This window comes from Oncorhynchus tshawytscha, linkage group LG24 (genome assembly GCF_018296145.1).
Source record: "Oncorhynchus tshawytscha isolate Ot180627B linkage group LG24, Otsh_v2.0, whole genome shotgun sequence".
NCBI classification, from domain to species: Eukaryota; Metazoa; Chordata; class Actinopteri; order Salmoniformes; family Salmonidae; genus Oncorhynchus; species Oncorhynchus tshawytscha.
Genome location: NC_056452.1, coordinates 16,976,348 through 17,002,809, shown reverse-complemented (window position 1 = coordinate 17,002,809; position 26,462 = coordinate 16,976,348). Strand labels below are relative to the sequence as shown.

The following is a 26,462-nucleotide window of genomic DNA, read 5'->3' as shown; positions in this document are numbered from 1 at the left end:
AAATCAAGGGCCTTAAAGGGATACTTCAGGATTTTGGCAAGAAAGCCCTTTATCTACTTCCCCAGAGTCAAATTAGTCATTTTTATGTCTCTGCGAGCAGTTTGAAGGAAGACAGTTTTATTCGATTCAAAGACAATGCTAAAGATGATTGCAATAAAATCATTAAGCTTACAGATGATTTGATGGTCCAAAATAAAATCCACAACTGGGATGTTAGCTACTGTACGAGTTCCCGAAACAAAAAGCTGCCAGCAAGGTTTGGGGGACTTGCATGCTACATCTACAGCGGGGAAAGCAGACCCAGTTAGGAGCAAGATACAAACTCCCCCCAGAGAGCTAGATCAAGTGTACCTGTAGGCATACCGCTGGCCAATCGGATAGCTTAGATCACCATGTCTACAGCAGCTTCGGCTACACAGCAATGTTCATAGTGACAGTAGAGCAGGCTACTGTAAGACTTCCAAACCATGCTTAGAGAGAGATTGTCAAAGAATACAGCGAAGGGGACAATGTTTTTATTCGACACCTTTAGAAATCATGAAACACGCTTCTCCACTTCGAGTCGCACTCTCTCCCTCCTTCCGCTGAGACTGACCATCAGTCCAGTAAAAAAAAAAAATATATATATATATATATATTTACATTTATGCTCTGATGTGCCTCACAAGTAGTAGGCTACAACAACTGACCCATTACCAGTGTTATCATACAGCCTAGCTTCTTATTATATATGAAAATAGGCAAATGCATGAAACATTATTTCCAGTCAACGTAAATAGCCTGTCATTTTTAGGAAGTACATTGTTTTGGGAAAAAGAACTTTGCCCTGTGCTTCTCCACCCATGTACTATAGTTAGGCCCTATAGGGTATTGATCAATGAACAGAAATCACATAAAACATTGCAGGTACACTTGATCTCCTGCGCCCAGCAGAGAATAGCACTCGGTTTGCAATTTGACTCAGAAAGTGATCTGGACTAAGAAAAGGTTGGTGACCACTGTTCGAGTCTATGTAGACTATGACCTATTACCATATGTATTAGCATACCGTTAGGTCTCCTTTGATGATGTTTAATATGCAGCGTGTATCCTAATGCAAACCTGATCGACTTTGATTGGCCTCCATGCCAGTGATTAACACTAAAAAAGCCTTATTGGAACCCCCCAGTTCAGGCCAATGATGTTTCTTTTTTAAGTCAACATTCTACATTAATTCTGCAAAGTTATACTTTGAAAAAACACACAAGGGGTACTTTTTGAGAGTTTGGCAAGGATAGGTGTTTTGGAAACTGCAGAATCTGCTCTTTCCGATACTATACAGACATCAAAAGTCTAACCTGCCTGTGACTGTAGGAGGATTTGCAAAACTCTCTTTTTGGCACTCTGTTTCGTTTCCCTGCCTCTGTGTCCATTCCAAACTGTGCTGTTCATCAGATTCTTCACACACAATTTTACCATTGATACTATTGTTACCCATCAGACTATTTTCAATTTTGTCTTTAGGCTAAACCTATTATTATATGTGTGAAATGTATCTTTTAAATATAGTTTAGTTGAAGTTTTGATGGGCCATCATCAGCTGCACAGGTCTACACTCTTCAAACAGCTTATAACACACATTCAGTTCCTGACATTAAGATTCTAACAGCCACAGTGTGGTTGATAGACATATTTACGGGAAGTCAAGGAGAAGTGGGGAGGGGGACATGACTTTAAAATGGCAGAGTAATTAAACAAATGAATTTGTTTTGAGTCAATATGAGCCTCTCTTGTGCTTATTACTGTCATATCAGGGCATTCTGTTCTAATCCCATTAGTCTATTAACTAATCTATAGACCTATAGTTTATTATGTCTAGGTCTATGTGAGTCGCATGTTAAATGCAAGAGTCATGGATTTATGTAGGCCTACACGACTGTTTGGTCTGTAATGGGAATTTTTTGTGAAAACAAATACTGTAAAATCACCAGGAATTCAGCCAAACATTTATTTCATTTTGCTAATCTGTTCCCATTCCCACAAATAAAGAAAGAGGTGTGATCATGTCTCAATGTAATCAAGGTATGATTTTTATTTTCAAATACAATCTCTGCTTGTAAACTATATCACCATACACCAGACAGTGAACATATAAATTATAATCATTTTATGGTTTCATATGGCAGAAGACTATCACACTAAGTATACAGTGCATTCAGAAAGTATTCAGACCTTTGAGACTATGAGACTCGAAATTGAGCTCAGGTGCATCCTGTTTCCATTGATCATCCTTGAGATAGTTCAACAACTTGATTGGAGTCCACCTGTGGTAAATTCAATTGATTGGACATGATTTGGAAAGGCACACACCTGTCTAAATAAGGTCCCACAGTTGACAGTGCATGTCAAATCAAATCAAATCAAAGTGTATTTGTCACATGAGCAGAATTCAACAGTGAAATGCTTACTTACAGGCCCTACCCAACAGTGCAATTTTTATGTAAAAAATAGGTATTAGGTGAACAATAGATAAGTAAAGAAATAAAAACCACAGTAAAAAGACTGAAAATAACAGTAGCGAGGCTATAACAGTAGCGAGGCTATATACAGGCACCGGTTAGTCGGGCTAATTGAGACAATATGTACATGTAGGTATAGTTAAAGTGACTATCCATATATGATAAACAGAGAATAGCAGCAGCGTAGAAGAGGGGTTAGCGGGTGGTGGGTGGTGGGACACAATGCAGATAGTCCAGGTAGCCAATGTGCGGGGGCGCCGGTTAGTCGGGCTAATTGAGACAATATGTGCATGTAGGTATAGTTAACGTGACTATTCATATATGATAAACAGAGGGGGGGGGGGAAATGCCAATAGTCCGGGTAGCCATTTGATTACCTGTTCAGGCTTGGGGGCAAAAGCTGTTGAGAAGCCTTTTGGTACTAAACTTGGCGCTACGGTACCGCCTGCCATGCGATAGCAGAGAGAACAGTCCATGACTGGGGTGGTTTGGGTCTTTGACCATTTTTACGGCCTTCCTCTGACACCGCCTGGTGTAGAGGTCTTGGATGGCAGGCAGCATAGCCCCAGTGATGTACTGTGCCGTACGGACTACCCTCTGTAGTGCCTTGTGGTCGGAAGCCGTGCAGTTGCCGTACCAGCCAGGGATGCAACCAGTCAGGATGCTCTCGATGTTACAGTGTGTAAAACGTTTTGAGGATCTGAGGACCCGTGCCAAATCTTTTTAGTTTCCTGAGGGGGAATAGGCTTTGTCATGCCCTCTTCACGACTGTCTTGGTGTGTTTGGACAATTCTAGTTTGTTGGTGATGTGGACACCAAGGAACTTGAAACTCTCAACTTGCTTCACTACAGCCCTGTCGATGAGAATGGGGTTGTGCTCGGTCCTCCTTTTCCTGTAGTCCACAATCATCTCCTTAGTCTTGATTACGTTGAGGGATAGGTTGTTATTCTGGCACCACCCGGCCAGGTCTCTGACCTCTTCCCTATAAGCTGTCTCGTCGTTGTCGGTGATCAGACCTACCACTGTTGTGTCGCCTGTCAACTTAATGATGGTGTGGATTTGTGCCTGGCTACACAGTCGTGGGTGAACAGGGAGTACAGGAGGGGACTGAGCACTCACCCCTGAGGGGCTTCAGTGTTGAGGATCAGCGTGGCGGATGTGTTGCTACCTACGCTCACCACCTGGGGGCAGCCCTTAAGGAAGTCCTGGATCCAGTTGCAGAGGGAGGTGTTTAGTCCTAGGATCCTTAGCTTAGTGATGAGCTTTGAAGGCACTATGGTGTTGAACGCTGAGCTGCAGTCAATGAATAGCATTGTCACATAGGTGTTCCTTTTGTCCAGGTGGGAAAGGGCAGTGTGGAGTGCAATAGAGATTGCATCCTCTGTGCATCTGTTTGGGCGGTATGCAAATTGAAGTGGGGCTAGGGTTTCTGGGATAATGGTGTTAATTTGAGTCATTGCCAGCCTTTCAAAGCACTTCATGGCTATGGATGTGAGTGCTACGGGTCTGTAGTCATTTAGGCAGGTTACCTTATTGTTCTTGGGCACAGGGACTTTTGGTGGTCTTCTTGAATCATGTTGGTATTACAGACTCAATTAGGGACAGGTTGAAAATATCAGTGAAGACACATTGGTCAGCACATGCCCGGAGCACATGTCCTGGTAATCTGTCTATGAATGTTGTCCTGTTTAAAGGTCTTACTCACGTCGGAACAGCTGATGCTCAGTGCCTCAGTGCATGCCTCAGTGTTTCTTGCCTCGAAGCGAGCATAGATGTGACTTAGCTCGTCTGGCAGACTTGTGTCACTGGGCAGCTTGCGGCTGTGCTTCCCTTTGTAGTCTGTAATAGTTTGCAGGCCCTGCCATATAAGTCGGAGCTCGTCTTATGTGCAAAAACCAAGCCATGGGGTCAAAGGAATTTTCCATTGAGCTCCAAGACAGGATTGTGTCGAGGCACAGAACAGGGGAAGGGTACCAAAACATTTCTGCAGCATTGAAGGTCCCCAAGAACACAATGACCTCCATCATTCTTAAATGGAAGAAGTTTGGAACCACCAAGACTCTTTCTAGAGCTGGACACCTGGCCAAAATGAGCAATCGGGGGAGAAGGGCCTTGGTCAGGGGGGTAATCAGGAACCCAATGGTCACTCTGACAAAGCTCCAGAGTTCCTCTGTGGAGATGGGAGAACCTTCCAAACTGTCAACCGTCTCTACAGCACTCCAACAAATCCCGCTTGGAGTTTGCCAAAAGGCATCTAAAAGACTCTCAGACCATGAGAAACAAGATTCTCTGGTCTGATGAAACCAAGATTGAACTCTTTGGCCTGAATACCAAGCGCCACGTCTGGAGGAAACCTGACACCATCCCTACGGTGAAGCTTGGTTGTGGCAGCATCATGCTGTGGAGATGTTTTTCTGGGAGACTAGTCAGGATCAAGGGAAAGATGAACGAAGCAAGTACAGAGGGATCCATGATGAGAACCTGCTCCAGAGTGCTCAGGACCTCCCGACTGGGGCAAAGGTTTCCCTTCTAACAGGACAACGGCCCTCAGCACACAGCCAAGACAACGCAGGAGTGTCTGTCTCCTGACCCCTCCTGTCTCAGCCTCCAGTATTTATGCTGCAGTAGTTTATGTGTCGGGCAGCTAGGGTCAGTTTGTTATATCTGGAGTACTTATCCTGTCTTATCCGGTGTCCTGTGTGAATTTAAGTATGCTCTCTCTAATTCTCTCTTTCTTTCTCTCTCTCGGAGGACCTGAGCCCTAGGACCATGCCTCAGGACTACCTGGCATGATGACTCCTTGCTGTCCCCAGTCCACCTGGCCGTGCTGCTGCTCCAGTTTCAACTGTTCTGCCTGTGATTATAATTTTTTTGACCATGCTGGTAATTTATGAACATTTGAACATCTTGGCCATGTTCTGTTATAATCTCCACCCGGCACAGCCAGAAGAGGACTGGCCACCCCTCATAGCCTGGTTCCTCTCTAGGTTTCTTCCTAGGTTTTGGCCTTTCTAGGGAGTTTTTCCTAGCCACCGTGCTTCTACACCTGCATTGTTGGCTGTTTGGGGTTTTAGGCTGGGTTTCTGTACAGCACTTTGAGATATCAGCTGATGTGCGAAGGGCTATATAAATACATTTGATTTGATTTGATTTGATTCTTCGGGACAAGTCTCTGAATGTCCTTGAGTGGCTCAGCCAGAGCCCGGACAGCAAACAAAGATTGAAATGCAGGACTTGCACCAAAGACCTTGGTGCTGCTCATCATTCGAAAGGGATTTAGTGACATAGAACTGTAACAGCAGACCACCAGGTGAGTTCACACTCATCTAGTCCACATGCCCTGTCTACTATAAGTCCAATGTGCTTAATAACACTATGTGTGCCTTACTGAAATAATCAAAATAAAGGACTTGGCCCATCTTTAAATCTACTTGAGCAGGTCAGCTTCTTTTCCAACAATATCCGCATCCCTTCAGATACTGTTCTACTACTGAGGTTTGAGCGTTGGGAAAACACAAGTCTACAGCAAGAAGAAGACTAACACTTTTCTGCGAACTCAACCAAACACAGATCCAAGGAGTTCAGCTCCTTATCAAAGTGTGGAATAACTGTTGAAACAGGTGTAACTGTGGAAGTGTTTGCGTGCTCCCTCTGTGTTCTGGTCCCTAAAATCAACCTCCGCCTCTGTCTCCATCTCACAAGTCTTTCCATGGGCGCAACTTTGGTTTTAGAAGTGGGGGGGACATAATTGTATATATTTTTAATCCAGTCGGATGAACACTCCAAACAGCCTACCCGACCGCTCAGAAGCGTCCGCATGGTCCTATGGCACACCGTTGCCTCATTTTGTATCACATTACAATCATAAAACTGGCGGCAACAAAAAATGCAATTTCAGAATGTGGGAGGGACATGTCTCGTCCCCCGCCCCCCCATCCCCCATCCCCAGTAAAAGATACGCCCCTGAGTCTTTCAAACAACCTTGGTGGGATTTTTTTTACAAAGCACTCCGCCCACCTCTCAAGGTGCACTCGAGAGCCTGTGAGTAGATGGGAGAAGAAAAACAGCTCTAATTATGCAAGAACAAGCGACTTTGTGGAAGATAAAGTTGGGTGACACATGGGTAACATCGAGGGACACCGTCACTTTAGGGGGGTTTCAACGTGGGAAGCACAAATGGATGTTTGTGCTAAGTTATCGCCGCTAATTGGTACAAACTTAATAAATGCAGGGTGTTGTGTGGCGACAGATGCTTTGTGCAATGTGGCAGATTTCAGTGGCTGTGCGTCTCTCTCCTTCCTCGGCACATCAAGAAGGAGAGAACATTTGGCAGGTCACGGAATTATGTGAGGAGAAGGGGAAGGCCGAGAAGAGTAAAAAATGCAAACAGTTGTGTGTTTATTAGTGTGTTCATTTATGTGTGTGTGTGTGTGTGTGTGTGTGTGTGTGTGTGTGTGTCTGTGTGTGTGTCTGTGTGTGTGTTAGCTCTTGAGCACTTGTCTGTTTGTTTGGGCCATTCTCTTTTGTTTGGGTTTTCTTACCTCGCCAGCTCTCTGGCTCACAATTAGCGTGCAGCCCTCAGGGACCTAATTAACCAGTTCAATGAATCAAGGATTTTCATAAAAATCCCATACAAGTCACCCTGACATTTGTCAGCCAGTCAGGAGGTGTGTGTGTGTGTGTGCGTGTGTGTGTGTGTGTGTGTGTGTGTGTGTGTGTGTGTGTGTGTGTGTGTGTGTGTGTGTGTGTGTGTGTGTGTGTGTGTGTGTGTGTGTGTGTGTGTGTGTGTGTGTGTGTGTGTGTGAGCAGAGACAGATGATTAGCTTGTTTGCTTATCCCCCAGGTGGCTGACGCAATGGCAGGGAATGGGGCGGGGGGGACAGCGGTGTGTGTGTGTGTGTGTGTGTGGAGGAGCGTCTAGAGAGAGGAAGAGAGGGCTTACTCCCAGAGCTGGACCCCACAGCAGAGGAGGGCTACCGTGACCTTTTATTGAGCGGCCGATCGATAACTTGTGAGCGGTCATCCCTTTGAGTTGTAACCTATGCCCGGGCCAGAAGTAACAGTGGGGCTGGAGGGGGCAAGGAGTCCTTGGGGGAAGGGAGGGTCGTTAACTGTCTCAGGTCATTGACTCATTATGATGTCTTCCTTTAGGTTTAAGAGGGAGTGGCTGTGGGGAAGCATTTGTGCCCCCCCCCCATTGGCTACCACAGAACGAGACCTTTCTTTTGTCTGTCTGTGCAAGCATATCTGGTTTGTCATCACACTCGATGATGAAGGAGCTAAACACCCTGGCTATTTTCACATTAGAATCTCGTTTAGTCAAGACATATTGAATCTATCTGGTCCTACGCTGAATGGGGATGTATTTTTTTCCATGGCTGGATGTAACATATATTCCCTTGTGGGCATGATGGGACAGAAGCACTTGTTTAATTTGTAGCATAATCTCCAAATGGTGACATTACAGGATCTTCTTGTCACCGCAAAGTGCCACATTGATGGATCTGACTGTGTACCAGTGTTCATTAAACACACACCAAACAGCCTCCATTACAGGCTGCTCTCTGTTCTACAGTAGAGAAGGCTCACCATATCCTACTATCAAATGCTCTTCAAGCATATGTGTGGGGCTTGAAAAGTGTTTTCTTTCTGAAATGCCAGTTAGAAGTCAATCACTGGATATCAAAGCGCCCGGGTAGAGTACAAGAAAAGCTAACAATACAACATAATCGCTGTGAATTCAGACTGCTTTTCATATTGGCCATCGTGGGCTGATTCTACACTGTGCTTTAAGCGGGTCACTATCTGTCTGTACATATTACATTAAGGAATATGATTATAGTTGGGGTCATATTAGGATGAATTTGATGTCATAAATGTGTAGCAAAAGCCCAGAGACGAAGAGTTTAAAGACTTGGCTGACCCAGCAGCCCACAGTGACTGGGAGATAAGAAGTGATCATATTTACCCATTTCATTTCGACACACTGATCTTCTGAGAAAAGCCCACGCGGGTTGATTCTTTCTCTAATGCAGCATAATGCATGTTGACGGACAAAATGTTTCAATTGTGTTTGCAAATAGCCCAACGTACAATTTCAAGATTGTGTGAGTTAAAATATGTAACGCTAGACATGGTCCAAAGATACCCCAGTGGAACGATAATATGAAGTATGGAGAGAGGGAACAACTCAAAGACTGATTCAAAGACGGACAGATGGATGGAGAAGGAGAGAAATAAGAAGGACCATGTTTGTTGTTCCCAGTCAGGTTTGACTGAGGCCTGGCCTTTTCTAGGGTGACTCGGCACTACACACACTACACGCACTACAAGCCCCCCTGAGAAAACTCAGCGAAACCCAACTGCCTCCGCTTTGAAGCAAAAGGGGTTATTGTGTAAATATTCTGCGCAAGTGTTTGTGCGTCTTAATCTTCCGTTGGGTGATCTTTGGAGAGGAGGAACGCCTGGGTGCCAATGTTCAGAAGAGCCCCCGGTTGGAGAAAGACAGAGAGAGAGAAAGAGGGAGAGAGAGAGAGGGTCTCTGTACTTGCGAGAGCGCTGGGAGCTAAAGTTCACTACGGGGGCGTAAGTGTGTCAAGAAGAACGCTTTTCCCCACCATCCGCAAGCCCGGGGCCCTCTCGAAAACATTAAAAAGCATAAACAGTCAATACTGAATGTAACTCGGAGTGAGAGAGAGAGTGTGAAAAAGAGCGAGAAGTACGAGGAACGCAAAGATTTTTCAAGTGTTACACAACAGAGTGAGATCAGACAGAGAGGTAGAAGCTTGGCTGTAGTGTATGGTTGGTTGTGATCCTTTCTGATGGGGGGGGGCTTCCAAGTGAATCATTCATTGCGGGTGGCGGGGGTGGGTATCAGGGGAGGAGGGAAAGGGATCAAGGAAATCTACACCTGGTGCAAGACAGGGGTCAGAGTAGTCCCAGACAAAAAGGACAGGAAGAGTTGTTCAGAATCCTTCTGTTTAGAAAGAGGCAATATCTCTATCATCCAGTGCACTCATCCAAACAAGAGCACATGAAATATGTAAGCACATATAGTGATAGAGGAGCGCACTGAAAGCCGCCTTTCATGCCGATAAGAGCAAAAACACTGCCGATGATAAAATATCAAAACGTACACATTTGAGACTTCTCGTTTGAGATGTGAAGGTTTGTTGATCTGTAGCGCATTGTTCTTACTCCTAACCGGTCTGTCTGGGAGGGATAAGAGTCTTTCACTCGCTCAGTCTCCCTTTTCCACTCCCTCTCACTCTCTCTCACCAGAATTTCAAATGATCTCTCCCAAACACTCGACACCTGGCTGACTTTAGAGTCTGTGATAAGTGGAAGTTGGCACGTCTCTCTCTCGCTGTCTTTTTTAATCAAATCTTCAGTCACACCTCACATGATGCACAAGCCCACATTCAGACGAACTCTCTCTATTGACAGGGTAGATAGAAAGAGTTACAGGCAGAGTGATAGTGTGAAATTGGCTGTGTGTGTATGTGTGTGTGTGTGTGTGTGTGTGTGCACGCGTCAGACCTGGGTTCAAATACATGTGTATTGAGTATTTGTTATTTAAATGCTTTTTTCCTGTGTATTTGAGCACAAAACAAGTACTTTTATTTGAGTATTTATTTGTATAAAACAAACAGTTCACCAAATTATATTTGAAAGTATTTTAAAATACCTATTTCAAATACTATTTTCGAATACCTGGGTTAAATTGTATGGGAGTTTCAAACACTTTCCAAGTGTATTTCGAAATACATTACAATATTCAACTACTTGTTTTTTTTCTTCATAAAAAGGTTATCTCAATACTTGTTTTGAAATGTATTGAAATGTGATTGAAATGCAGTACCTGAAATAATATTTCGACCCAGGTCTGGTGTGTGGGTTTGTGTTGAGTAAAAAAACTGTTGATCCAGTTCGCTTCTATTAGGTTACATACAAAAGTGGCTTAAAATGCAACAGTCAGTCTTATATTGCTACAGCCTAATATTGCTCATATTGAGGGTGCACTTGAGTATCTTTGTCACGCGGGACTAGGTGGGTGAAAGGAATCAGACGCAGAGAGTTCCACTGGGGAAAAGTGCTCTTTACTTCGGCACACAAAATGATAAGCCCAACCATACAGGGCGCGGACAACAACGTGACAACACAAAAAACACAGGGTGCCAAGTTCAGAAAAAGGGATCGGTGGCGGCTAGTAGGACGGTGACGAGGACCGCCGAGCACCGCCCGAACAGGCAGGGGAGCCAACTTCGGCGGAAGCCGTGATAATTTCTCTCCACCATCCTTGAAACATATCGAATCGGTGCAGCCTTTTCTCAAATAATTGCGCCGGTTGTATACAATACTAGGCAACAACATATCATATTTTTGCAGCACATTTCAGACATGGAATGTAATGCAATGTGCTTCACAGGAGAAAAAAAACAACAACAAAAAAACAATGAAAATAAAACTGAAATATTTACTAAACCCTGCATATATAAGTAAGCACTTCCTGTAACCTCCAGATTCAAGGTTCCCAATCCTTTATAGAGTTTTAAAAGCAATCATTATCTCACGTTTTCTTCAACAAATAATGCTTTCTAAAACCAAGGACGCTGAGAGAATATCTCCCTCTCTTTCTGGGCAAACAAAAGTTGCTTCCATACTGTGTATTTGCACCATATTTTTTCTGCCAGCACAGGTCCCAGACTCCATCGTTTGGAGGAGGGAACTATATCAGTGAGAATTTGACTTCCACTCCCCGGAATAGGCCGTTTCCTTTTGTTGTCAAACAGAATGACTAAACATGCTCATTCACATGATCCCAATGGTAGAGCGTTATTCATTTATTATTTTGGAGTTATCTGTGCTTTCACACACACGCCTGCCTAGATGAATGACAATTGTTAAATTTTGTTTGAATATGGCAGATATGAATAATGTAAGAGAGACTGGCGGCTTTGTTGCGTCCCCGTAGCCCTCGCTCTCCTCCAAGATAATATACCGTAAATAATGTCCAGTAGGTCTAATTGTACGACTATATAGAAAGGATCTGGGGAAAATGACCCTCTGAGAATAAAAGCATTAAGCTCCAATATGGAATTAGTTGAGTTGAATCGTCAGGCCTCTGGTGAGAACGACGTCACTGCAACGTTCTTGCTACACTGGGAGGAGGTTAGGACGGAGAGAGAGAGTCAACCTGCCACCCTTTGACACTGGAAAGTGGGTCACTTCATTCCGTCAGGATTCAGCTCTGATGTTAGCGATGAGGTCTCAGAAGACTGGTTTAAGAGAGAGAGAAAAAATGAAATAAATCAAAAATAAAAGAAGTAAATAAAACAGGGATGACAGTGCAGTATCTGATGTTGATCGGTGTGGTGAAGAGCTGCCTTTGATAGGCTTGAGGAGAGTGACAGGATGTTTTTTCCCCAAGTGCTACTCCTCGAGACGGGTAGCATAAAAAAAAAACAGTCAGCGCTGACTGATTGGTCTGAAAAGACTGTCAAATGTCAAGGAGTTATCAAACGGCAGACATGTTTTCTTTAGGAAAGATGCCGGGAGAAGGAAAAGCATTACCTTCCAGTGGGGGAGTGGAAGTCACTCTTCCTCCATCAAGTGCAGTCCTCTAGAATAGATTAGTAAAAACCTTCCTTTTTACCAGGCTCACACTTTCACCTCAAAAATTGAAATCTAAGGCTGTTGACGTAAGCTGCTGAGATGATTCAGTTGAGATGATTAAAGCCATGTGGACAAAAATTCCCCAAAAGGCATGCTTCTAAATTATAAAAGAAACTTGACTGGTTGGACTTGCTGCCTGGCAAAAACAATTATTTGTTTGGGGAGTAAATTATGAATTTCACCACAACAACAAAAAAGGAATGTTTTTTTTTGCAAAGAAGGGATACCAAAAACAGACATTTGACTTAAATTGCCAAGTAAGAGTACGTTCTCAGGAAGTTGTCAGACTATTCAACAACAGCCGTCTACATATTGTACGTTGTACCACTGGCAATGAGGGGTCTTACTGTAGTTATGCTGTCCCTGGATTGAGCCCAGACAGCCCCTCCTCTCCTCCTCAGCACTGATGGGGCTCAAGGCCCCCACTGTCATCTCTGACACTCCAACGTAGCTCCCACATTATGTTTACATGTACATCCATCCCCATGATGTCTGTAAAGAGGCTCTGTGTCTTCATCTGCCTGGACCGGCTGACAGGGACAACTTGTTCACCACTAAATCCCCAGCAAACGCCTGATTTAATTCTCAGGGCTGATGTTGGTTGGACTCCCCTCACAGTACAGAACACGTGTAAAGCGTGGGGAGATGGGATGATGTGGCTCAGCTTGACAAGATCAGCAGCATTGGCAAGACTTGATGCAGAAGCAATCATCCAGTCCTTAGCTAGCATTATTCATGCCATACAACCTACCCACTCCCCTATTTAATCAAACAACTCCCCAACCAATAAACATGTATGTGTCTATGCCCTCTTGTCACAAACGCATACACTATTTAATCTACCACAATAGCGCGTTCTATTTATGGTTCATGTCCAATTCGCTATGAAATGCTCATTCGAAAAGGTATTTTAAAGTGTACATGGAAGTGATCACGTCTGCTATGAATGGAATATTATGGCATGTTTTTATTATGAGAATGCCAGTTACATTTGTATAATTTGCCAGTTTTGGTTGCTACACGTGGCCATCCTTGTTGGTATGTTCCAGGGAGTGTCCTCTGGTATGAGCCTGATTTAGGTGAGCAATGTAAATAGATATGGACACTTCTGCACCGGAACCTTCTGCCTCCTGATGAATCTCTGCCCTTACAAAATTACAATGCATGGCTGTCTTTGGGTGACTTTCTCTATCTTTTTGAAGACAAGTATATATTGAGCAATCAAGTTATGCTTGTTGTTGTGGCCCTCAATTAAATTGTCCAATAATACAAAAATAAAGACCATTGATTGATCATTTCTTAGCATGGGTAAAGTGTCCATCATCGTGTTCCTTGAAACTAGCCTTATATTTCTGTTTCCTAGTAACAGCTTTATATCCACAGCCCTTATCAAACTATTCAGCAGTCGCTCATTCAGACGTTAGCTCATACAAAACGAGGTGACTCACTGGGCACGGATGTCATTTCAACGTCTAGTTTTGATATTCATTTTGTTGAGTTGTCAACTAACATGAAATGAGCTGAAATCAAAAAAATAATTTCACCATGTCATTGGATTTAGGTACACATTTGGGTGACAAAAATACGAAACTCCCTTAATTAACATTGAATATTTTTTTGCAAATCCAAACCGTTTTCCACTTAAATATCTACCATTCCTATAAGCAACTCTTGCTGAGATCCGCTTGTGTCCTGGTGAGAGAGTTTCCGAGAAGTATACCATCAAACCAATACTAGATGAACAAAGGGGGAAAATATCAAGTGTATTCCTTAGTCTGCCTGCCTGCCTTAAGTTTAATCTAATTTGGTCTTTATTGAGCAATGTGTAAGAGCTGTTTTGTTTTATTCAGGCCTATGTGTGTTTTTTCCACCTCTGCTTTTTCCTTTGTTGCTTTTCCCTCAGCTGCCTCTGACAAAGACAGCTAGCCTGCCAAGCCTGGTGTTGCTCTGGGACAAACCTGTCAATCACTCCTGACAACATGTATGTTAAAAATTCAAATGTGACTCAAAGCCGGTGCGTGACAGCCGAGCCTTTGAAAGTGGCTGCAGCGCTTGGCGACAGCCAGAGGAGTAGGAGTGGAAAACAAACTAAGAGAAAACAACACTGTGGTGAGTTAGAGAGAGAGAGAGAGAGAGAGAGAGAGAGAGAGAGTTATAAGCATAAGAGGAGGAATGTGTGTCTTGATGGGAATTGGCATTGGATTCTCTCTCGTTGTTGCATTGCTTTTCTAATTTGGTTGAATGTCCCTAGTGAGTGAGTGGAGTGGTGGGTCTTCCAGGGATTGTGTTGAGGACCTCTATCCGCTGTAGGGATGGGAAGCGCTACTTTTAACTCCTCTGAGACCTCTCTCTCGCATGATATAATCAGGCTTCTCACGCATCTCACTACCATATCCACCGACACAAAACAACTGCACACACAAATGTTAATAGCAAACTGCTTGATTCCATCTAGCCGTCTTAAGGCACAATAATTGATTCCCACCTGAAAACACATGCAAATATCAATTTAACGTGCCTCTTTTTTAGGGGATGTACAGAAAACGCTATACAAGAGAACAGAGATGTGCATTTTCAATACGTCATAAGGGAATATGGAAGACTTCATTCAGATTCATCATGCGGTCCTAAATGACTATCACCCCGTAGCACTCACTTCTGTCATCATGAAGTGCTTTGAGAGGCTAGTCAAGGATCATATCACCTCCACCTTACCCAACACTCTAGACCCACTACAATTTGCATACCGCCCCAACAGATCCACGGATTACGCAATCGCCATATCCCATCTGGACAAGAGGAATAGCGTTAATCTGATCTTCATCTAAGTCACAACAATAGACAAACATAGTGTGCTTAAACTAATAGCATACACATTATTGTATTTTTCTTGTCTATATTGAATACATCATTTAAACATCCACAGTGTAGGTTGGAAAAAGTATGTGAACCCCTAGGTGAATGACTTCTCCAAAAGCTTGTTGGAGTCAGGAGTCAGCTAACCTGGAGTCCAATCAATGAGACAAGATTGGAGATGTTGGTTAGAGCATTCTTGCCCTTTAAAATACACTCACAAAGTTTGAGTTTGCTATTCACAAGAAGCAGTGCCTGATGTGTCACGTTCTGACCTTAGTTCTGTTATTATATCTTTGTTTTAGTATGGTCAGGGCGTGAGTTGGGTGGGCAGTCTATGTTTGTTTTTCTATGTTGGTCGTTGAGTTCGGCCTAGTATGGTTCTCAATCAGAGGCAGCTGTCAATTGTTTTCCCTGATTAAGAATCATACTTAGGTAGCAGCCTGGGTTTCAGTTTTGGGTTGTGGGTGTTTGTCTTCCGTGTCAGTGTTTGTCGCCACACGGGACTGTTTCGTTCATTTCACGTTTATTGTTTTTGTATTTCGTAGTGTTCAGTTGATGTTTTAAAATAAACCTTATGGACACTTACCACGCTGCGTTTTGGTCCTCCGATCCTTCTCGCTTCTCCTCCTCTGAAGAGGAGGATGAGGTTCGTTGCCTGATGTGAACCATGCCTCAAACAAAAGAGATCTCAGAAGACCTGAGATTAAGAATTGTTGACTTGCATAAAGCTGGAAAGGTTTACAAAATTATCTCTAAAAGCCTTGATGTTCATCAGTCAACCGTAAGACAAATTGTCTATAAATGGAGAAAGTTCAGCACTGTTGCTACTCTCCCTAGGAGTGGCCATCCTGCAAAGATGACTGCAAGAGCACAGCGCAGAATGCTCAATGAAGTTAAGAAGAATCCTAGAGTGTCAGCTAAAGACTTACAGAAATCTCTGGAACATGCTAACATCTCTGTTGACGAGTCTACGATACGTGAAACACTAAACCAGAATGGTGTTCATGGGAGGGCACCACGGAAGAAGCCACTGCTGTCCATAAAAAACATTGCTGCACGTCTGATGTTTGCAAAAGTGCACCTGGATGTTCCACAGCGCTACAGGCAAAGTATTCTGTGGACAGATGAAACTACAGTTGAGTTGTTTGGAAGGTACACACACAGCACACCAACATCAAAACCTCATCCCAACTGTAAAGTATGGTGGAGGGAGCATCATGGTTTGGGACTGTTTTGCTGCCTCAGGGCCTGGACAGCTTGCTATCATCGATGGAAAAATGAATTTGCAATTTTATCAAGACATTTTTCAGGAGAGTGTTAGGCTAATCTGTCCACCAATTGAAGCTCAACAGAAGTTGGGTGATGCAACAGGACAACAACCCAAAACACAGAAGTAAATCAACAACAGAATGGCTTCAACAGAATATAATACACCTTCTGGAGTGGCCCAGTCAGAGTCCTGACCTCAACCCAATTGAGATGCTGTGGTATGACCTCAAGAGACCAGTTCACACCAGACATCCCAAGAATATTGCTGAATATAAACAGTTTTGTGAAGAGGAATGGTCAAAAATTCCTCCTGACCGCTGTGCAGGTCTGATCCACAACTACAGAAAACATTTGGTTGAGGTTATCGCTGCCAAAGGAGGGTCAATCAGTTATTAAATCCAAGGGTTCACATACTTTTCCCACCCTGCACTGTGAATGTTTACACGGTGTGTTCAATAAAGACATGAAAACATATAATTGTTTGTGTTATTAGTTTAAGCAGACTGTGTTTGTCTATTGTTGTGACCTAGATGAAGATCCAGTCAAATTGTATGAACAATTTATGCAGAAATCCAGGTATTTCCAAAGGGTTCACATACTTTTTCTTGCCAATGTATGTGTACACAACCAATAACATTTTATTTCATTTGAATGAGGTAGTAGAGTATACTAGCTACCCAGCTATTCCACATGAAAAAAAATTGACTGAAAGCATATGGCACACAGTTTAAATGGCATGCTATGAGGACAGAGAGACTGGTTTGAGGACATACTTTTGAATGATCAATTGGTCACACTGGTGCATTTGAGAGAGCAAAGCTAAATGAATAGAGTGAATGGTCAACAGAACAAGGCCTGGACAGAGCCCCTCACAATGGGAGAACTGGCATCTCTGCAGTCCTGCAGGTATATCTCAGTCAGCATCCACATCCACTGAGCTACAAACTGGTACAAAGCCAACTGCCCATTGTTGTAGGTGTGTGTGTGTGTGTGTGTGTGTGTGTGTGTGTGTGTGTGTGTGTGTGTGTGTGTGTGTGTGTGTGTGTGTGTGTGTGTGTGTGTGCGTGCGTTTGTGCGTGTGTCACAATGGAATGTCAATGTAGATATGTGAGCATGTACCATAGATAAACTCACTCTCGTGGCAGCCTGTTTGACATCAGCAGTACATGTATGTTTGTTATATTCTGTGTGACCGGTCACCTCTCTCTCAGTGGCTGCTTAAAACGACTTGGTGCCGCCTCCACTGGGCAAAACCCTGTGTCTGCACACACTGATAGGATTCAGTGCAGAGAGAGGGACCACAGATCCAGTAAACACAGATCTGTGCTGTGTGCCCCTGCATCTCCCCCTCAGCAAATATACATCTGTGACTGTGTCCCAAAGTCTCACTCTCTCTCAATAAACCTCCTCAGAGATACAGCATTAAGGCAGGAGACAGATTATCTGAGAAAGGCCTATGTTTTGGGTTCTAGCGCCCTCTGGTGGTAAAGAGTTGCCGTTCTAACACGTTGGAGCCACAGACGTACAACAAAGCATTGGAGTCTTGATAACACATAGATCCCAAATGGATAATGTCATTGAATTCTATCTACAAGGAGCAATAAAACGTTGACCAAAGGACTTCATTATTTTCAACTCATAAAAGAGCAGGTTGCATACAGATGCAGTCGGTAGTGTTTTTACTTAGTGCTGAGTACTGATTGAAACACGTGGTCTGGCTCGTCCTTCATGTTCACAAAAAAAGATAAATCCCAAAAAGCAATGTTATTACAGTATTCACTCGTCCATATAAACGGTTTCTGCTCGACAAATGATAGGAAAAAAAGCAATGAGAGAAAGTGATGCCCACATCACATGGACTTTGAATTAATTAATTGGAGTCTATTCAAATTCAAGAGATTGAATAAATCTCATTAGTGGGAGGGCAATAGGGTCATGGCAAGAAGCGATCCAGCTTGTCAAATTAACGTCAAAAGTTTTTTTAATACATTTTAGGTAACCCTAACCTTTTTCCTAACCTTAATCTAATTATCCTAACCTGCTACGTTAATTCTCCTAATCTGCTACGTTAATTCTCCTAACCTGTTACGAAAAGTCCCATCTGACAAAAACTGTATCCTTCTAGTAAAAAAAACGGTCATCAGCAAGGTAAGAGAATCATCATTATGAAATCCACCTCTATTAAAAGTGATTGTAGCCTATCCTACATATTCAATGTTCCTCTTAAAATGAGACAACAAAAGCATTCTAAATGTTTATGGGGCTTTAAGAGAAAAAGTCTTCATCTAAAGAGACCTTTTTAATATCCTGTGCATATTAATATCCTATCAGACAATATTAGGCTACATTATCGAAACATAAATATCATATTTTGACAGGGCCTATGAAACATATTACTAAATAAATTATAGTAAATTAGCCTATTTGTCTAAAATAATAGAGTGAATTAAAAAGAAACAGGTTAATAATAATAAAACCAAAAATTAAGTCTGTTTGCAACGTTTTCAAGTTTACCTCTTATCAAAACATGACACCTATAGGCCTATACTTATGCTACTATTAGGCTATGTCTATAACGTAGCCTGACTACATTTACTATACTAATATTAGATATAATACAATACAACACAATTCAGTACAATAGTTTATCTGTTCAGATCACTATGCTACCTGAACTCAAACCTGTGTTCGCAAAAGTAAAAAAAAGAAAGAAAAAAAGGTCTCTCTCTTGGGTTCTGACTATTAAAAACGTGTCTGAAATGATGGCCTCGCTGTAATTAGAACATTTTGAGATAAAAGATTCGTCAGACGAGTAAATCTGGTGTAGTATTTCAGGCTTTTGTTTTTGACGGTTTCTATGAGGAAGAGATCTGAGACTGTTGTTTATAGCACATCCTCGTAAGCACCCGAGTGAGTCTGGACGCAGAATATGCGCACTGTTAATATGCTCTCTATCGTGTATTATTAATGCGGTACACGGGACGGGTTTTCAAACACACTTTCTAAAATAACGTATCAAGGTGGCATGCAGATGTTGCCTACTAAAAAGACAACCCGATGCTCCTGCGGAAATTTAACTTGTTTTCCACTCCCGGATGCACCAATATTATTTATTTCTCGCACATGTTCAAATGTGTTTACCCCCATTAAATTATAGCAACCTATTACTAGAATTCCGTTGTGAGTAACTTTTTTTAATGGAAAGCATTTTCCTTTCATTTCTAATATCGTAGAATCGTTTTCTTGTGACACTGCACGTTATTTCACTCCTCTCTTTGTCTTGCTGCCGGTTACGCTACTCAACTTCTTTGTAACGGATAGCCTAATTTATTAGGCCTGGGCTACTGTATTCAAAGTAAACGATTAATAATAATTCAAATTTAAACAAAATTGAAGGATGAATTGTCACGTGGTATTTTCCGCACATATGGGTCTGTTGGAAATCAGGACATGAGTCCGAAATGAACTATAAATAAAGTCCAAGCTATAGGCCTAAATGACAAACACTAACGCTTGGTTGGCCTATGGATTTTTATCAAGGTAATGTGGATATTCCTTTGAGGCTTTTCAGAATTTGAGCCAAAAATACACCCTTGCATATTACCAATGTGATCTAAATCAGTCTAATATGGATGTTTCCTCTTAACCATGCTTGTGTGGGTGCATGTGTGGCCTATGGGGGAGGGGGAGACACGTCAAAGCTATGATTATCTTGAGTGGCTTGGCCCAGTATTGTTACCTGCTGGGACAGCGACACAGCCCCTCTAAATAAATTGCAAGTGGCCTTGGGCAATAAGGGCCCTCCTTTGATCAGCCACACTAGCGAACGAGAAAAATGTGCAGTCAGTCAATCAAACTCACAAGCCTTCACACAACAATGGGACCGACCTTGGTTTCTTTTTTTGTTTTTAAATTCATGTATTTCATTAGCCTATAACAATACGTCTGCTGGTTGGTCGGGCGCGACGCGATCAATAATTGATAGCAAGCGCAACGGCTGATTTCCCGCCTCTCCTTTGGCGCGCTTGTCACTTACTGTTGTCAGAACACATTTGCTTTGATGACACATTTGAGGAAGTAAGAAATGGCATCATATGTGATTATAAATTTACGGATTGGTGAAAGTTAGAGCTCCTTCAAACTGAATTTCCCGTTTGTTCAGGGGCCTCAATTGAAGTCATCTACCGGGCTCTAAATGCACAAGCACGGCTGAGGTGAGGTGTAGCCTATCCTTGTAAGAGGAGATATGAAGAGGATTTGAACTTTTTTTTGTCATGTGTCAGTAAACAGAATGAATTGTTTAAAAGGTGCGTGGATCACAGGGTGAAAAGTTGCTCTTTATACTGAAACCTTTGGGGCATGGGAGACATAGAGTTTAAAGATGGGGAAACACTTTGAGACTAAGATCCATTTCAGATCTAGGCTACTCCCACATGTGAAATTGATGTGAATGTTTGGATAAGAAGAAGTGGGTTTACTATTTAGTAAGTTTAGTTTATGGTGCAAGGTTCAGGCTACGTGTTTAGATTGTGGACTATGGTCTTTTCAAGTAGGCTAAATAGCAGGGTTATTTAATGAAAAATGCCTATAGGCAACGTAGGCATATAGGCTGAATAGGCCTAAACGTAACCCCTGAAAAAGCATATTGGCTAAAATGTCCACCTGTGTGTTGTCTGCTGCATTCCTTGTGGGAGGGTGAGAAAAGTTTTAAGCAAAGTCACAAATGAGGGAAAAACAACATGTATGAACGGCTTAAAATAAATGACAGCTGCATCCATTTGCCCCCCTCCATCTCCTCCTCCGTTCTGTTCTTCCAGCACCATTTCCTCTTTTAATTATCCCCAAGCAAAAAGATGGAGCACATCAGACGCATCGCGGTAAATCCCAGCCCTGGCATGAGCTCATAGCAGTTCCCGCGTCTGCGTCTGGCAAACCCGATATAGAGCGCGCGCTGGCAGCGACAGAGAGAGAGGCCGCCTGGAGATTTTTAATGGAAGAATGGGGAGGATGATCTCTGAGCAAAACAGGTATTCACTCTATTCACGTGAGAGGCTTTGGCGAGCACAGAGAGATCACGCCGCGTTTTCAACACCAGATTAGCCAATTCTGAAGAGAAGCCTCCATCGAATTAATATATATATATATATATATATATATATATATATATATATATATATATATATATATATATATATATATATATACAAACCCCTTGTTTACACCCCAGAAGAGTCAGCAAGATAGTGTTCTTTAAATGACTGCTTATAATGGGCGACATTGGACGCCTACTTGGTCCTATCTCTGCCTGCAATATTTTGGGGATATATTGTGATGGTGTTTGACAGTGAGTTTAAAGACATGGTTTGGAATTTAAAGCCATTTTCAGTTTTAGTGCAATTCAATGTCTCTTTGTTTGGACTGAAATCTGTTTGCAGGATGTTATAGGCTCAGTTTAATTAGGTAGCCTATCAAATATGTGGTATGGCTCTTTCTTTCCCAAGTGTGTAAAATTTAAAAAAGGTTGAGCGTTTCATCATTTCCTATGTGATTAGCCTACACATATTGCAGGATTGGGTAGGTTACTTTCTAAATGTAATTAGTTACCTATTCAAAATTGTAATCAGTACTGTAACTTTTGGATTACCTAAACTCAGAAACGTAATCTTGATTACTCTCAGTTACTATGACACAGAAAGGTGGCATAGTGTATTTTTTCCCCCGGCAAACATCCTTTCTGAATTTAGAAGAGTATCCAAGAAGTATTTTTTTTCTGGCAAACATCCTTTCTAAATTTAAAAGTGATCCAAGAAGTAATCATCTAGTTTTTCCAAAGTATATGTAATCTGATTACAATATTTTTTCTGGTAACATACTGTACGTAACTGATTATAGTTCATTTTTGTAAACAGATTACATGTAACTCCCCTGCACTATGTGTTCCTTGGATGACACAGAGATGGCTGCAATGTACCCCCCCTTTACATTCTCTCTCCCTCGCTCCATCTTTCTCGTTCTAAGATGAAGAGTGGAATGCTCCACAGTGGCTGCTTTATTTCTCCTCTGGGGGGGACCAGAGATAACAGGCAGGGGCGTCTGTGATGTTGCTTTCCCTACAGGATGGGAAGGAGATGTCTTGTAGCACTGCTAAAGATGATCATTTGAGAGTTCTGAAATAAGGTTCTCCTTTGCAAAACACAGGGGCACACAGATGCTGCGATCAGATTTAATGAGTGGAAAGGTTGAATACCATCCCAGAGGGTTAAAATGATGACAACAAAGATGGAGGTTGACTATGCTGTTATGATGAGTGTGATAATAAAGATTCAGAACTAGAGTTTCTGCAAAGAACCTGAGATAATGAGGAGGAGGATGATGATGATAATTATGATGATGATGATGAGGAGGATTATGGTGATGATGAGGATGAGGAGGATGATTATGGTGATGATGAGGATGATGATAGTGGTGTTAATGACAACGATGAATATGCAGTCCAAAAGCTTTAGCAAAAAAAAAAAAAGATGAGTGCAACTAGAATGATGAAGAGTCTAACGAAGAGTCGGATGAAGACTGAATCCTATTATACACCCAATACCTCAATTTGGTCACATTTCTACCCCCCCAAAATTCTCACAAGAACCTTTACAGAAGCAGACATCTGATAAGTCAGATACAATTATACACTGCACAATGTGATAAAAGGATATCAATTATCTACTTATGTCACCGAAAAAGAGAGCTGCTTAAAACATGAAACCTAAAGAAGCCTAGGGGAATTTCAAGGCAACCATTATCAAAAAATGAAAGCTTATCAACTTTTCTTTAACTCTGATAATGAGTCACATTTGGTTAGAAACATTGCCAGAGTAGCAGGTTTTTGCCCAGGAACAGAATGGCTATTGTGTTTCAGAAAATATAGTCTTTCTACAGACTTGAAGCAGCAAAATGCAGAAGTAGAGAGAGTGAATGGGCTCTTATCCTCATGAAAGGCTAAAGGATGAGACTGAACTTTCTGGCATCAGCTGGGCTTTGGGAACAGAACACACAAGGGCAACTCTTTCTGGCCTTTTCCCTTCCGCTCTGGGGTATGTTTACAAGCCAAAGCACTATTACTTTTCACATAGACTCAGACACAACTATGCCCTCCCTTTGACACACACACACACACACACACACACACACACACACACACACACACACACACACACACACACACACACACACACACACACACACACACACACACACACACACACACACACAGTTGTCTGTACATGACATCAGAGTAGGTCTGCAGGCTATGGAAGCAAAAAGAGACCAGATCACTCTAGATTACATCAACACAAGAGCTTGATTCAATCAATAACATCAGAATCACTTACACACACACACAGGTCTACGAAGGGAACACAACCACGATTCTGTGACCTGAGATCAGAGAGAGGGAAAATATGAACCCACACTGAAATAAACTATGATAATCCGTTTAACATTTTCATAACTTTTTCATATCAACGTTCAATCATTTTTTTTCACATCAACCCCAAGTATTTGTAGAATATAGGGCTTTGTTTCGTTTACTAGAGAGTGCACGAACAGTCTAACCTCCAGCAAACGTTAAAAGCTCGGTTGTTCACACTACATACAGTACCTAAAGGCCTTTTGTGTGATGTTTCAATGAGCGCATCACCATGTCATGGCTGAACAAGGGTCGGTGTAAAGAACACAGAATGAGGTAGGCATATGGAGGGGGAGGTTTTGTATTTGTATAGGTAAACTCCAGCACTTGCGGGTAAAGAGTAGCCTATGGTTTAAGAGACAATTGGAATGGTCCCTGACTACTAAAAAGGTCACTTCTAGTCACTACAATGTAGACACAGGTCTATTTTACTGTCAGTAGAAGAGTATAAAAAAGGGCTTGAGAGTCGGCTGAGGGCTACGGTGCAGACATCAAGCCCTCCAACCATGGGAAAGGTATGAGCTAACAGGTTTAGCTTACTTGTTTGATGATTGCTGATGTAATTGGGGAGATCACCAAATGCTGTTAGGCTTAAGGTATTGGGAAGCTATTTGGCAAAGTAAGCTAGGCATACAATTTATGAAGCTATGTCAAAGACTTCAGCTGTAAAACTACACTGAGCAGGAATATGAACGCAACATGCAATAATTTCTAGACTTGTACTGAGTTACAGCTCATATAAGGAAAATCTGTCAATTGAAATAAATAAATTAGGCCCTAATCTATGGATTTCACATGACTGGGAATACAGATATGCATCTGAGTTGGTCACAGATACCAAAAAAAAAAATTGGGGCGTGGATCAGAAAATCAGTCAGTATCTGGGGTGACCACCATTTGTCTCATGCAGCGTTACACATCTCCTTGATCATCTCCTTGAGTTGATCAGGCTGCTGATTGTGGGAGATATCTGGGGTGTGCAGCGACCCTTTACAGACTAAATCAAGCATACATAGGCTTAGGCACAATGCTTCTTAAGCTTGCCATAGTTTCAAATCAAATAGCATTTGTCGAGGGAGCTAGCTTGTCGAGGGACCTAGCTTGTTGAGGGACCTAGCTTGAGGGAGCTAGCTTGTCGAGAGAGCTAGCTTGCCGAGGGAGCTAGCTTGTCGAGGGAGCTAGTTTGCCGAGGGAGCTAGCTTGTCGAGGGAGCTAGTTTGCCGAGGGAGCTAGCTTGCCGAGGGAGCTAGCTTGTCGAGGGAGCTAGCTTGTCGAGGGAGCTAGCTTGCCGAGGGACCTAGTTTGCCGAGGGAGCTAGCTTGCCGAGGGAGCTAGCTTGCCGAGGGAGCTAGCTTGGTGAGGATCAACACTACATCCATGAGTACGGCTTTCAGTCAAAAGTCATTTTACTATCATCATCGCCGACTCAGTATAAATTACTTTCCACATAAACTATTTTATCAATTTCTGTTCTTTGTAGATAATCTTTTACGAAGGCCACAACTTCCAGGGTCGACACTATGAGTGCAACAGTGACTGTGCTGACACGTTCAGACACTTCAACTGCTGTAACTCTATCAGGGTGACCGGCGGTCACTGGGTGGTCTACGAGAAGCCCAACTTCAACGGCTACCAGTACATCCTGAACCAGGGAGAGTACCCTGACCACCACCACTGGATGGGCTTCAACAACTGCATCCGTTCCTGCCAGATGTTCCCACCCGTAAGTCAGTCAAACTGATGGACAGGGTTACTCCTGCCACACATCAAACAGCACTTTAGAAATCAGCGTCAATCACCAGCCTTTTGATGTCATTTATAGATACAGAGAGGAGTCAAAGCATCAAAGTCCACAAGGAGATCCAGTCATTTTTTAAAGGAATAGAAATGCACCCCAAAGACTTACCTTCTTCATTTTCATTCTATTCATCATCACTCAGTGTTTTTGGCAGTATTATTCTTCTGCTTTGAGAGGTTTCTCCTCATTTGACTGAATCTGACTGAATTCTATTTCTAAAGGAAGCAAGTCTCGGGTATTAATCGACGTGTAGAAATTCTTAGATCGCCCAGTGTATAAAACTCTACTATGACCTCTGTGATCATTTCGCCCCTAATCACTTCTTGTCCTCCCTATTCCCTCCTTTCTGTCTCTTCTACCAACAGTACAGAGGAGCCTACAGAATGAGAATCTACAACAGGCCTGAGATGTCTGGTCACATGATGGAGTTCATGGACGACTGCCCCAACGTGTATGAGCGTTTCCGCCACCGTGACATCTTCTCCTCCAACGTCATGGAAGGCTACTGGGTGTTCTACGAGCACCCCAACTACATGGGTCGTCAGTACTTCCTCCGCCCCGGGGAGTACAGGGCCTGCAACGACTGGGCCTGCCACAACCCCATGGTGGGCTCCTTCAGGAGAATGAGGAGTGGCCTGTAAGCTTCTCACATCTGGACTGTAACAAAGTGATTAAACGTGCTGGTTTTTAAATGTGGCTTCTCTCTGTGATTTTTTTCCCCCCCATCTCAAATCAATGGCAAAACAATAGCAAAGCTTTTGTGTAAATAATTAAGTTCCAGCAATTAAGGGAAAGGGAAAGGGGGATACCTAGTCAGTTGTACAACGGAATGCCTTCAACTGAAATGTGTCTTCCGCATTTAACCCAACCCCTCGGAATTAGAGAGGTGCGGGGGGCTGCCTTAAT

General features: G+C 42.7%; 1 protein-coding gene across 1 annotated transcript; it reads left to right on the top strand.

The window, feature by feature from the left end:
* Nucleotides 1-24,170: 24,170 nt before the first annotated feature.
* LOC112223289 (gamma-crystallin M2-like) lies at nt 24,171-26,252 on the top strand. The gene is made up of 3 exons (XM_024386303.2): nt 24,171-24,273; nt 25,239-25,481; nt 25,922-26,252. Exons 1-3 carry the CDS (start codon nt 24,265-24,267, stop codon nt 26,195-26,197), a joined length of 528 nt encoding a protein of 175 aa, XP_024242071.1. The 5' UTR covers nt 24,171-24,264; the 3' UTR covers nt 26,198-26,252.
* Nucleotides 26,253-26,462: the final 210 nt, after the last annotated feature.

Excerpts from the sequence above, each read along its gene's own strand:
- LOC112223289 (XM_024386303.2), top strand. Across the intron at positions 25,482-25,921 it reads CCTGCCAGATGTTCCCACCC|TACAGAGGAGCCTACAGAAT; the intron begins GTAAGTCAGTCA and ends TTCTACCAACAG.